Source organism: Papio anubis, chromosome 3 (assembly GCF_008728515.1).
Source record: "Papio anubis isolate 15944 chromosome 3, Panubis1.0, whole genome shotgun sequence".
Classification (NCBI taxonomy): Eukaryota; Metazoa; Chordata; class Mammalia; order Primates; family Cercopithecidae; genus Papio; species Papio anubis.
The window spans coordinates 144,946,721-144,961,067 of record NC_044978.1 but is presented as its reverse complement, the minus strand read 5'-3'; the positions used below and the strand labels follow the sequence as shown (position 1 = coordinate 144,961,067).

The following is a 14,347-nucleotide window of genomic DNA, read 5'->3' as shown; positions in this document are numbered from 1 at the left end:
CATTATTGCTTAAGGTTATTATAACGAAAAATAAAAGACACACTTGCCTGCAATTTGGGAACATTTATTTAGCAAATACTTATTGAGTACATAGTATGGTTAAGGGTCTGTGCTTGGCTCTGTAGGGGAATACAAAAGTAGGCATGATTATTGCAGCATACGTTGAACCCAATATTTCTATACAGAAAAAAGTAGACATGATCCCCATTTTGTCTTCAATGAAATTAATGTATCCTATTCCAGAAACTTCCCAGGGACTTCCATAGGGTTAGCATGACTGATGTCAGTTCTCACTATAAGCCATTGAGTCTAGGAAATCCAAATTACCTGAAGGGTAAATTGTCCCTACGATATGGTTTGACTCTCTATCCCCACCCAAATCTCACCTTGAATTGTAATATCCCCACGTGTGAAGCAGTATCAGGTGGAGATAATTGAATCATGAGGCGGTTTTCCCCATGTTGTTGTTGTGATGGTGAGTGAGTTGTCATGAGATCTGATGGTTTTATAAGGGGCTTCCACCCTCACTCAGCACTCATTCTGTCTCCTGCTGCCCTGTAAGGAGTTGTCTTCTGCCATGATTGTTAAGTTTCCTGAGGCCTCCCCAGCCAGCCCTACAGAACTATGAGTCAATTAAACCTCTTTCCTTTGTATGTTACCCAGTTTTGGGCAGTTCTTTATAGCAACGTGAGAACAGACTGATACACCCTCTTAAAAACAAATAAGAGAATAAACTATGAATAAGCGGTGTCCTCAAATTAGACCTTGGCAGTTGTGAAAGTGACACGACACTGCTGTGTTGCCAGTGCCTAGAAGCTCGTGGGATCTTGGAGTGGTTTTGTTTTCTAGTTGTCACCATTCTGTTATAAGCAAGGATCAGTCATCTAAGCCAAGATTTCTTTGGTTTATGCATAGTGATTTGAGGGCTAACTGTCATGGGTTGCCATCTTGGGAAAGATAGTTAGAAGTTAACACCCAGAAGGAATTTAGCTATTTCGGTTTATATATATATATGTGTGTGTGTGTGTGTGTGTATATATATATTTCAAACTGGTGTTTGGTGTCTGTTTTCATTGTTCCAGATAGAGTCTTATGATTTTTTAGAAGTTCGTTTGTCTCATGGTAAAAATAACCCTTAGCTTTTGTATCTTTCTCTAAGAAGAATTCCAAGATGTTTAACAATGGTCCAGCTACTTTTTACCACAAGTATGCTTGGACTGGTGAATGATTAGATCCCCAAATTCCAGGGGATCTGATGGTTGAGAGAAGGAAAAGTGGGCATTTTTGGCTGTCTCAGCCTTGGGACTGGAGTTGTGATGTGTGTGGTTGGAGCTTAGCAATCTGTTGCTGCTCTATCTGTGCCACCCTGAGTCTGAACCAGGGTAGGTATCCCATCTCAATTTGTGCCCCACACTCTGACAGTGTCTAAGATGACAATGATAATAGCCACTACAAGTGACTAACATACAGACTGTGTACTAGGCATGACACTAAGCTCTTGGGAATTTCTTATTTAACCTTGACAGTGTATACTATATTCTTATTCCTGTTTCACAGATATGGAAACTTGTCCAAGATCTCAAAATTAGTAAGACAGAGTCAGAGTTCAAACCAAAGTCTGTCTCATTCATCCCTGAACTCTTAACCACGGAAGTAGGCATCCCTATTGGTGAAGACGCTAAGGTAGGAGTCAGGCCATATGGGTGGTCATGTCACATTGAACCCCTCAACATCATCTGTGAGGACTGGAATCAACTTATTCCAAACTCTTGTTAATGTTGATATTTTGAGCTCCCCCAAGAATCACAAATAGTCTAATGGCATCTAGCATGATGAATCCTTTCCAGAAGGTCTTCAATTTGCTTTGCCCAGATCCGTCAGAGGAATCACTATCTATGGCAGCTATAGCCTTACAAAATACATTTCTTAGATAATAGGACTTGAAAGTTGAAATTACTCCTTGGTCCATGGGCTGCAGAGCTTTGAGTGAGGCTGTGAATGTGGGGAAGAGATAATCTTGGGGGAGACATGACGAAATATCAGAATACTGAAGGGCAGTTGGGTAGAAGAGAGCCTCAGCATGATGTAGGCAGTTTCCTGGAAGTATACTTAGAACCAATGAGGAGAAGACACTGGGAGCAACATGTTGATACAATATAAGAATGAGTTTTCTGTGATAACTGTGTGAGGTGATAGATATGCTAATCATTCTACACAAAATCATTATACAAAAATTGTATGAATTTAAAATGTACAATATGATGTTTTGATATACAAACATCTCATTGTACACTTTATACAATTTTTATTTGTTAATTATACCCCATTAAAGCTGGGAATAAACTTAAAAAAGAACAGTTCTCTGTCACATACCGAGTTATTCAAAGATGTGCTGAAATGCATCAGAAATTGGCCACTTCCTCACACCGAAGCCTTTCAAGCTTAGACTGGGCAGCTTCATGATGAGAACTCAATCATTGTCAATCCTATAATTCTTTGATCCCAATCAGCAATGCTCTTACAAGTGCCCATCAGAATACTTGCAAAACCTACCCACTCAAACTCCTCTATTCTTAAAGCTGTTCTTCCTTTCACCAAGTTCAGGGAACTAGCAAGGGCTCTGCCCAATGGTGTGTCATAGAACAATACAAGCTGATGGGTCTGCACAAGGAGGCAGAATAGAGGATGCTGAGGTTAAGGGCGGGACCTGCCTGGATTTGAACCCTGTCTCGTCACTTGCTGTGCATGCATGCTGAAGTTACTCTACCTCTCTGTGCCTTGGTTTCCTCATATATTATTCTGTACATGGGATAATATTAAAATGAAGTGTTTTCAAGATTAATGAGATAATACATGTAAAGCCCTCAGAACAATGCCTGGCATGTTTGAGGTATTCAGTAAGTGTTTTCGTTGGCTTTATAAGCATGTCAACAAATTTTTTTTTTTTTTTTTTTGAGATGGAGTCTCGCTCTGTCACCCAGGCTGAAGTGTAGTGGCACGAACTCGCACACTGCAAGCTCCGCCTCCCGGGTTCACGCCATTCTCCTGCCTCAGCCTTCTGAGTAGCTGGGACTACAGGCGCCCGCCATCACGCCAGGCTATTTTTTTGATATTTTTTAGTAGAGACGGGGTTCCACTGTGTTAGCCAGGATGGTGTCGATCTCCTGACCTCATAATCCACCCGCCTCAGCCTTCCAAAATGCTGGGATTACAGGCGTGAGCCATCGCGCCAAGCCAACAAAACTTTTTTTTAACTTTTTACTTGCTCTCAGCCAAATAAGTAAAGTATTTATTAAAAAATAATCATGACAAGGGCAACAGTAGTAGCAATAGTAGTAATATGTGACTGAGGCAGAATTAAATTCCAGAGCCCATACTTTTAATTACCTACTTAGTGTTAGGTACTGAGTTTAGGTGCTATACTTCAATTGTTTCCTTTATTCCCCAGGAAAAACTGGTAGGTAAATGTTACTGCATTTTATAGATGAGGAACCTGGGGCTTAGAGAGATTATGTAGTTTGCCCAGTATTACCAATAAGTGCCCAGAAAGGCGTGATTAGAATCTGGGTCTTTTTATGTTTATCTTTGGAAGTATTGCTACACTTGTGTAGTAGTAACAAATAGCCCTTTTTTAGAAATCTTGTGCTTAAGTGGCATCAGAAAACATGATAAGTTCATTTCACCTCCCAGGTAATATCCTTAAAATTGGCAGCTATAGGCTGGGCGTGGTGGCTTATGCCTGTAATCCCAGCATTTTGGGAGGCCGAGACAGGTGAATCATGAGGTCAGGAGTTTGAGACCAGCCTGGCCAACATAGTGAAACCCCGTCTCTACTAAAAATACAAAAATAGTCAGGCGTGGTGGAACCCACCTGTAATCCCAGCTATTTAGGAGACTGAAGCAGGAGAATCGCTTGAACCTGGGAGCCAAGATTGCACCATTGCACTTCAGCCTAGGTAACAGAGCAAGACTCTGTCTCAAAAAAAAAAAGAAAAGAAAAGAATTAGTAGCTATGACAGTTACTTAAACGGGCAGTAAAATGGCATTTGAGGAATAAATGTCAATAGGATCCAGTATTTACAACCATAATTGACGGTGAAATTACAGACTCATCACTAAGAAAGCTTTCCTATCACATTACAATAAGTCATGTAATCTGAAAATAATTTTAAAACAATAAGTTGTCAAGGTCCAGCTTCAGGGCATCCAACGTGACAGCTGATCTGATACACCAGAGTTACAACACAAGAACTGTTGCATTCTCTTGCAATGGGGTGTCATGGGTTTCATCCACATGCACGCAGAGTATATGTATTCAAAACAGTGGTGATATAATGTTCTACTTAGTTTTGGATCTAGATTTCTCCAAAAACCAATGCTGGAAAAATACTCTAAAATGGATGATTTCTTCTGGCTTTCCTTCAGAAAGACTGAATGAGAAAAATATGATGCTGCTAAAATAGGCCAAAATGTTGATGAAATGTCTGTGGATATTGGAGGAATAGTCAAATGTAAATTGTCTCCTTTGTCATAAAATAAGGCGAGGCTACAGGTCTAGGTGTTGGCGGTTACTATGAGTAGTAAATAACCATTGAAAGGTTGCTTGAGTTTGAAATTGATTGCAGAGATAAACATTTTAAAGTTTTCTCTCAAATTCTAGACATGTTATTTACCTCTCTATTCAGGTTATGTGGCCCATCTTTCTGCACTGGCAGGCTTATTACATTTTTTCTTCCCTTTTTGTCTCTTTGTGTTTGTGTTTTTAGTTTTTTGTTCTCTTGACCTTCTACATATGGTGTAAGGAAAATATGCACAGAATGTAATCAAGAAATGTACCATATAATAAAAAAAACCACAAAAAACAATTTTGTGCTTCTTAACATTGTACTGAATAGAAATTACCAACTGAGGGAAACTGAGAAGAATTGTCTATGTAAATGCCTACACCCAAACCGGCATAGATATTGTTTAATAATTGGTTTTGTTTCTCATGATTAATAATGCTGTGTCACCTGTTACCCCACTTGAGAGATGCAGAAGTTGGAGATCAAAATGCTCGCTTTCTTAAGAGCTCAGTTGAAGACTTTGGTCTGTGGCAAGGATGCCTGCTGCCCTTTTAGCCTGAACTAAGCCAGACTTACCCACTCAGCCCCCAGGAAGAGCCCAGCATGCAGTTCTCCTCTGTAGGGGCAGCTCCCGTAAAACTTCTCGTATGGAGTGGAAGAGAAAGTGCACATTTTACCTGAAGCTGGAGGAGGAGGCTTGGCTACGCATACTCAGTTCCTTCATCTCTCAGATACCCCATGAACAAGATGGCAGAAAAATGCCCAGGGGTTATGCTAAGGGAGCTTCCTCTACCTGGAAACTCGAAGTAAAAGAATAGGAAGGTCCGTCCTCAACAGTCAATTAGAAGATGAGGCCCAGCTGAAATCTAGGACCTTTTTTAAATCTGGCTGAACACATTAGCTACAGTATCTGTGGTTTCCAAATACTATAGTAAATATATTGTATGTACTCAGATTACTAGAGATGCATTGTTAAAGTAGTCAAGTCGAGGACCACGTTCAATACTGAAGTGGGTTTCAAAGATAATGAAACATAATAAGGACTCCAAAAATGCTACTAAAAGCAGATTCTCAATATTGGCTGTGCATCAAATTCACTTTAGTTCACTGAAAAATAACCTGTTGATTAAAGTTCTGTTCCTCATCATCACTGGGAAAGGATTTATGCTTTAAAGTTCCTATGCTATTTAATCTATTTAGCATTTCTCTGGCCATTGTGACTGAATTTCTCTTTCGTAAGGAAGTAGATAAGACTAAATGACAGCCATTTATAGCATCATTGCTGAGGACACAGCTGAGGGTCTGCCCAGCATGAACCACATGTTTGCAGAATGGTTGGTGGACAGCAGGTCCCAGTGTGGGATATTAGGTATGAGTGTCACCATGTGTCTCAGTAACACAGAATGGTATCCTTGGCAATGTACTCTGTGATCTCAGCAAAACATTAGATATGCTGCATCAGCTTGAATGCTGAAAATAGCCTGCCTGGCATGCATAATTCTGTGGCCATTCTATGCTTTAACCAGTAGTCCTACAGGGAAGCCCTGACCTGAGGCATTCTGCTGATAGCACTAACAAAACTTTGCTTTCCAAGGGGTTTGAAAGAAACACTTTCAAAACGTGTGGCCTCACTTCCACTTAATTGCTATAGGGACTCTCCAGTTTCAACAGGAGCTCTTGAATCTGAAGTTTAAGCCTTAGTTTTGTTCTATCAGCCCTCTTTTCCTTCAGTGATATGTTTTGCATTAGCGTTGCAGTGGGGTAGACACTAGCCCGTGCTGATTTTGGTTTGCATGCTTATGCTAAGTCAGAGGTGTTAATTTTGGAGGAAGAATGAATCCTGGTTTGGACCTGTGCACTTGAGGAAAGGAGGAAGTTATAATTTCACACCATCTATAACAGTGGCCCTGCTCTGAACATTTTGTGGCAAAGAAATGTGTAGTAGGTAGTTCTGGACAGACAAGAGGAATTTAAAAATCAATAACATTTAGGCAAAGGTTAAAGACAGAAGGATGAATGGCACTGCCCAACGAGAATAGACTGATGAGAGTTATTGACCATGGGGTGTGACTTGGAGAAACTGTCATTTAAGGATTGGGGGAGAAAAAAGGACTCAGGAGGAGGACTGAGAAAAAGGAACAGAGAAATAGCGGAAAGTGGAGCATTCTAGCATCCATTTGAAGGAGAATGAAGAAAGAGGAGGTAATGAACTGTGTCAAATGCAAGTAGAGGTTTAGCACATTGCAAGAACTGAAAAGTGTCCCTTGGATTAGCAAGTAAGGAATGATTGTTGACCTTAAGAGGATTTGTACCAGATGGTTAGAGTTGAAGTCAGATTGTGAGGGGGATCAAACAGGAGGAGAGAAATAAAGACTGTTATTATGATCAACTCTTGTGGACAGGAGAGCTGAGAAGGAAGAGGAGAGAATATGTGGCTCAGGGAGCCACACAGCCCTTGGAGGACTGTTCATTAGGGTAGAAATGCTTTTTATCTTGTTTATAGGACAAGGAGAAAACTGGTGAGAAAAAGATGAAGACAGAGACAGAGAAGAGAGGGGAAAATAGGTGTGAAGTCTTGGAAGTTAGGAAGGGATGACTTTGACAAGGAAGGAGAGACTTCTTTTGTCCTCGGAACAGAGGAAAGGAGATGGAACACAGGGGTGTATAAAAAAGGAATGGAGTATTGACAGTGCCATTTCTGTAGGCCTTGACTTTCTCAGGGCAGCAGCAGGCAAGGATGTCTGAGAGTAACTGGCCAGGGCGGGTGTAGCAGAGAGAATATGAAGAGAGAAGCAGGAAGTTGGATTTGTTGTTGAGGGCAATGGGATAAAATTGTGGCTTCCACAAGGACTCAGCTGAATTTGGAAACGATGAATTTATAAGGGAGCCAATATGTTCCATTGGGTGATCAACAGGTTAGAGGTTTGGTATGAGGTCCAAGAACTAGTGCATTTTGAGGGTGAGCAAGAGCCTGATGGATAATGTGTTCGGCCATGGAATATGGTACTGGATTTTCTACAGTATCACTGCAGGTAATGACAAAATTCAAAGTGGGTTTCCAGAGTGGTGTGGTGCCTGGCCTCAAAGGAAGGGGAAGTAGATGGCTTTTATAGGGTTTGATGTCAAGGATGTCGAAAACCAGTGCCACCTCAAAAACCCTTATTCTTATTAGGTATTTACCAGAGCCTGAAATTCCTTGAGGGGTGCCTTATAGCAGCCTTTCATTTATAGTAAACTAGAAATAGATCTGAGACTGGGGATATTTTAATCTCCAATGATTTCTACCTAAGCATGAATGAAACATGAAAGGAGCAGTTCTAAGAAATAATTTTTGGTTGGTTTGTTGATAGGGGTAGGAGCAAATGGAGAGGGTGAGATGGGCACTGAGTATGAGAAAAAGAAACGTTAGCTGCTGAGCTGAATTCTGCTTTGTCGAACTTTCCTAAACACTGCTCCATCTGGAAATGTAACAAAATTAACAACATCTTCACAGATGCAAGATAATGATCTTGCAAGTGCCCCACTCAAATTATAAGTTGTATAGAGATACACACAGTTTGGGGGTTCAGAAACCACAGAGAAACAAAATTTGATGATTAGCAATACATTGGATTTGGGGGAATTACCATTGAAATTGGTTTTATATTACATTTTAGTGCCCAAGATTGCATATTTTACAATCCTAGTTTTTTTACTTAAGGAAAGAAAATATGAGACATCTTAATACCAAAAGGAAAATTAAGAGTGGAGTTTGAGTGATGTGGAATTTGACAGTGAAGTAAATAAAAAAAGGACCTGTGAGATAAGATTTTCTGGCAGAAAAAAGCAAGGCTCTTAGTAGCAAATTTTAAATAAGTAATGGTCAAGGAAAATAACATGAAACAGATTCTCTCATAAGCTCGGAGGAGAAAACACAGAAAGGAATAATGCAAGGTCAGGCTGAAATGAACTGGAATTAGAGTCTGTGAAATCGCACGACCAGAGTATTGTCACATGTTGTTTGTGTTTTGATTTCAGTATCTTGGCAGTTAGATAGGACCTAGTCAGTAATTCTTAGGTGAGTTAAGAACTTTCTAGACATAAGGCTTTGGGAATGAGGAAACTGAAGGGGGAGACAGCGTTCAGAGGAGGCAAGCACTTCCCAAGGGCTACTGCTATTCAGTGACATCACGGAAGTGCCTGATTTAGAGGTTCTTAGATCCTCAGACCAAGATATGGTTATCTACAGGAATGGGACAATTTCTGTATTGGGGGTTATATAGATAAGGAAAATCTCCAAGTAATGTTAGCCAGTGTAGGACTTTCAGATCTTCTCCAAACCAATGTATGGCAATCAGCCTCTCCTACCAAAAAGATGACTTTGAAATTTACTGTCATGTCTCCTCTTCCTGTGCACCAGTGGTGATGCCAATAAGCAGTGAATTTTCAGACAACAGAAGGCAAGAGAAAAATAGTCCACGTCTAATTGGCTTGGCTGTCACTGGAAAAGACCAATAGCTGAGAAAGTCAACAGCATCAACAGTCAATTTAAAAAATCTTTTTAAAAAAAACGTTGCCATCTTTTTCTGGATTTAACTATGGTATGTAATCACTATGTAAAAATAAAAATTAAAAAATATATAAAGGGACAATAAAATAATGCATAGCAGTCCACTCAGAGACTGTTAGCATTTGGTTGATGTTCCTTTAGTAATTTCTCTGTATGTTGATATGTATGTAAATGACATGGTTGAGGTCACACTGTGCATCACTTTTCCAGCCTTCATTTTCCCTGGACCTTGATCATGAGGACTTCGGTATGTTATTAAGTACTCTTTGCAAATGCTATTTTGATGGCTGTATACCCTTTTCTCACATGAATGTGCAATAAATTATTTAACTGCAATCCTATTGTTGAGCATTTGGATGGTTGCTATTTTTAAGCTATTGTAAGTCAACTTGTGATGAACAATAGTGTACATAAACCTTCTTTTTTTCCTGACCGTTTTTTAGGACAAATTCCCAGGAGTAAAGTTGCTAGATCAAAGAAAACCCACATTTTTAAGGTTTTTGAGACGTGTTGTCAAGTGATCCTCATAAAGGTTGTAATACACACTTTGCGTGTGTAAAGTATTATAAGGGACCCAAGGGAGATACTGGATTATGAAAGCTAATGGCTATTAGGTCATTAGCTTAAAGAACTATTTTTAAAGTTCTGAGTCCTGGACCTTTGCCATAAGCTCCCATCTATAATACAATTAGGAAGACAAATCTCTCTTATATGCCATCTGTGAGGGAATTTGTGCCAAATTATTCAAACAAAACTCTTTCCTATAATGCAAACTCAGAAGGCAAGAAATATCATGGGTTTTGTTGAACTAGGTTTATTCCAGGCAGATCTTAAGTACAGAATCAGGTGGGATCTGGCAGGGGTCATCAAGTAAAAGTTTCAGAAAGACAAAATGTGTTGAAGGTGTGAAGAGGACCATCTTGATTTTGACTTACATCCTTGAAGATCCCCCTCCCCTCCCCTCCCCTCCCTTGTCCTCTCCTTTTTTGAGACAGAACCTTGCTCTGTCGACCAGGCTGGAGTGCAGGGACACAATCTCAGCTCACTGCAACCTCCGCCTCCCAGGTTCAAGTGATTCTCCTGCCTTAGCCTCCTAAGTAGCTGAGATTACAGGTGGGTGCTACCACACCTGGCTAATTTTTTTGTATTTTCCATGGAGATGAGGTTTTAATATGTTGGCCAGGCTGGTTTCGAACTCTTGACCTCAGGTGATCCACCTGCCTCAGTCTCCCAAAGGACTGGTATTATAGGCATGAGCCACCGCCCCCATCCATTTTCATATTTTAGGATCCAGACTCATCCCTGGGAGATAAGCATAGGCCACAAACCTATCAGCTTAACCATCATCCCTGTCATTGTTTTAATGTGTTGAATGTAAGCTATTAAGACTTCAAATGTGGCTCGAGTATTCCATTATGCTGTTTGCTTTTTGCCTTCTGGGAAAACATTTATGAGACTGTGTAAGGGAGCGAAATAGGTAGGGCACTTGGGAGTAGGTTTAAATCCCATCTCTTCCACTTGCTGGCTGTATGACCTTGGAGAAATCATTTTACCACTCTGAACTTTGGTTTTAATTTCCTCATCTGTAAATTAGGAACCACTGAATTCATCTTGGAGGGCTGTTGTGAGAATGAAAAGAATAATGTCTGTGAAATACTCAACACAATTTCATTTCTATGGTTTTTAAAATCCTACTGATGCACTCCCAATTATGTGAAATCACACACACACACACACACACACACACACACACACACACACACACACACAATTTATTACGGCATATTGTGAAGTAGCAAACGATCGGAAACAACCTGTAACCTCTAAATATCCATTGGTAGAAGACTAATGTAATTATTCTGACTAGTAGCTGTTGTTACTGCGTTAAGTGTGAAGACACCAGATAGCATTTTTTAAAAACATCACTGATTTTTAAAGGCATTGTGATTGAGATTGAGAAAGTGATGTTTTACCTGTTAGCTCTGTATTATTTCATCAGGTATGGTTTGAATGGGTAAATATCTGCCTCACCCCAAATGCAATCATTCAGTAAATATTTATTATGTGCCAGCATGGTGCTATAGTTTCACAAACCCTTTACAAGTTTGAATTTTTTAAATTGGATTCATTCAGGGATGTATTCTTTTGGAAATAATTTTCAAATGCTGTTTCATCATGCAGGTATGACATTCTTTAAAAAGTGCTCATGGAAATCTCTGTCATATGTTTGAGAACACTCTGTACTTAGTTTGTAACTACTTGGCATACAAATTTATATGATATATATAAAGCTCCTATCAGGAGCGTCTTGTGAGTAGTAGGAAGATGTTTAAGGTTAGAGCCTAAATATATGAGATATTTAAAACACATTTTGGCAAGTGTGGGTTTTATTTTTTATATGTGAAAGAAGCTGTGTCTTTTTTTCCTGGAGCTTAAATACACAAAGCAGGAATGTACCTGGTGGTAGTAGATACTTGCTTCTTGCAATGTTGAGATGGCACAATTCTAGCAGATACTCCCAGCCTGTTGATCTTATAGGAGAATCCCCTACTACTTGGGGTTTCAGGTCCATCAGCTGTAATGGGCACAGTTGGTATTACACTAGCTGCCTCTAAGAAGAATAACCTTTCTGGAACTCTTTGTTCTCTGAGAAGAAAAAAGATAGGCTTCTGTCAGCCATTTGTTGTCATTTATTGGCTTCAAATGAAAACTAACTTGCCTAGTTGGACAAAAAGAAGAATGTGTAAGATGTAAAAAGGGGATGGTACACGCACAGTGACATTAATAAGCAATACATTTACAAAGTGTTTGTTAGTTCACCCTCTGCATAACCTGTTGATTTGTGCATATTTCTTGTGAGGTTTATGTTTGTTTCTGAAACTTCTATTTGTCCAAATACATTTAACTTTAATTATTTCCAGTCTTGTGTTTCTATATGTGTTTATGATGAAGAATGCTTTAAATTTGCTCAATATACCTTTTTTCCAGACTTTTTTTTAAATTTCAAAAGTAACTTATTGTTGTATCTTATTATAAAGGCAACACTTGCTCATGTCAGAAGAAATGAAAATGATGACAACCTTTTGGGAGGACAATATGGAAATACCTAAGAAATTTTTAAAAATACAGATATCCTTTGACTAAGCAACTTCTCTTCTAAATATTATAATTTACAGATGCACTTCCATTTATGTGAAATGACATGCATAAAGAGGTTTTCATTGCAGCATCTTTGTGGTAGCATGTGATTAAAAATAACCTAAGTGTCCATTAACAGAGAAATGGTAAAATTAGTTGTGGTCATTTATGGTTAGGATGACCATTCATCCAGGTTTGGCGGGGATGGTCTTTGTTTATGTCTGTTGTTCTGCAGGAGTTCGGAATAGCATGCTCTTCTGTTTCAAAAGTACCTTGATTTGGCCAGTAAATTTTGTGTTTAGCCTAATTTGAGTGTAGTCTTACTATGGAATACCATATAATAATTTTTTAAATGATGACATTCTTTATCTTTGACTAATTTAAAAAAAGCAAGATGTAACTACATTGGGTTTAAAAATATTAAAATATGGAGGAGGATGTGAAATATGTATAAGGAGATTCATAAACAGAATTGACTCTTGATAATACATTGATATACAGATTTTCTTCAGTATACAGTAGGCCCACTGCATCCAAGTGTTCTGCTTCTGCAACCAAATGCAGATTAAAAAATACAGCATTCCCAGGATGTTAAGCCCTCACGTATGGAGGGCTGACTTTTCCTATATGTGAGTTCCACAGGGCTCACTGTGGGACTTGAGTACACATGGATTTTAATATACTTAGGGGTCCTGGAACCAATTCCCTGCGTGTACCAAGGGATGACTGTACACCAAATACTTCTGGAAATATGTATAAGAAACTGAAAATATTAATTGTTTTGGGGCTTGGAATCTTGGTGGCTGGAGGCCAGAACTAAGAGGGAAACTTTACAGTATACCCGTTTCTGTACTTTTTTAACCATGTGAATAAACTACCTATTAGGAAAGCCCACAATGTTAGAAAGGGAGGAAAAATTTTATATCTATATAGAAAAACAACTTTAAAATTATACATCCACAGTGCTTATTCCAAATAGTTCAGCTGCAAGTGATTTACTTTTTTTTTTTTTTTTTTTGGAGACAAGGTCTTGCTCTCTCACCCAGGCTAAAGTGCAGTGGCATGATCACAACTCACTGCAGCCTCAACCCTTTAGGCCCAAGTGATCCTCCTATCTCAGCTTCCCGAATAACTGAGACTACAGGTATGTGCCACCACACCCGGCTAATTTTTAAATGTTTTGTAGAGATGGGGTCTCCCTATGTTGCTCAGGCTGTCTTGAACTCCTGGGCTCAAGCCATCCTCTAGCCTCAGCTTCCCAAAGCACTGAGATTACAAGTGTTAGCTACCAGGCCTGGCCACAAGTGATTTTTTTATACATATCTTTTTGAATATTGGCACCATTTGGACTTCAGGATTAAACTTCTTCAAATTATTTTATTGCCTAACGTAAGCATATACCAACATAAGTATATACCATAATTATTTCCAACATAAGTATATACCATAATTCTATTTAAGCAATCTCTTGTTGTTGAACATTTATGTTGTTCCAATTTTTCATTTTAAACAATGTTGCAATGGGCATTCTTTCATAAAAATCTATGTGAATGTCCATTTGTATTTCTTTAGGATAGATTCCTCAAAAGAGAGTATCTGAATCCAACAAATGCAAAATCCTAAGGCTTTTGGCCCTACAATGCTTACTGAATTATTTCCATGTATATGGTTTTAAAATATGACTGGGTAATTTATAAGGAGGTTTAATTGACTCACACTTCTGCATGCTGAGGAGGCCTCAGGAAACTTACAATCATGGCAGAAAGTGAAGGAAGCAAGGCACGTCTTACATGGTAGCAGGAGAGAGAGAATGGGGAAGTACCAGACACTTATCAAACAACCAGATCTCGTGCTAACTCACTAATTATCATGAGAAGAGCATAGAGGAGACTGACCCTATGAGCCAATCATCTCTCACCTGGCCCCTCCCTTGACAAGTGAGGATTACAATTCAAATTACAATTCCAGATGAGATTTGGGTGGGGACATAGTCAAGCCATATCAATTTCTAAATCACTCTTCTAAAATATAGTATAGAACAAATTTACACCCTTGATAGCTGAATCTGAGACTGTCAACTTCTTTATACCTTCCC

The 14,347-nt window shown here is 39.1% G+C and overlaps 1 protein-coding gene across 16 annotated transcripts in view; it reads left to right on the top strand.

Moving 5' to 3' along the window:
• The window catches only part of LIMCH1 (LIM and calponin homology domains 1), a 341,748-nt gene that overhangs the window by 205,449 nt on the left and 121,952 nt on the right, over window positions 1–14,347 (top strand). For 5 of the 16 annotated variants that reach the window (XM_017958654.3, XM_017958655.3, XM_017958656.3 and 2 more), the window contains exon 5: window positions 1,558–1,683. The exons of the other annotated variants lie outside the window; for them this stretch is intronic. In XM_017958654.3, the coding sequence (XP_017814143.3) occupies window positions 1,558–1,683 (126 nt within the window). The remainder of the gene's footprint in view (window positions 1–1,557; window positions 1,684–14,347) is intronic. 16 annotated transcript variants of the gene reach the window in all.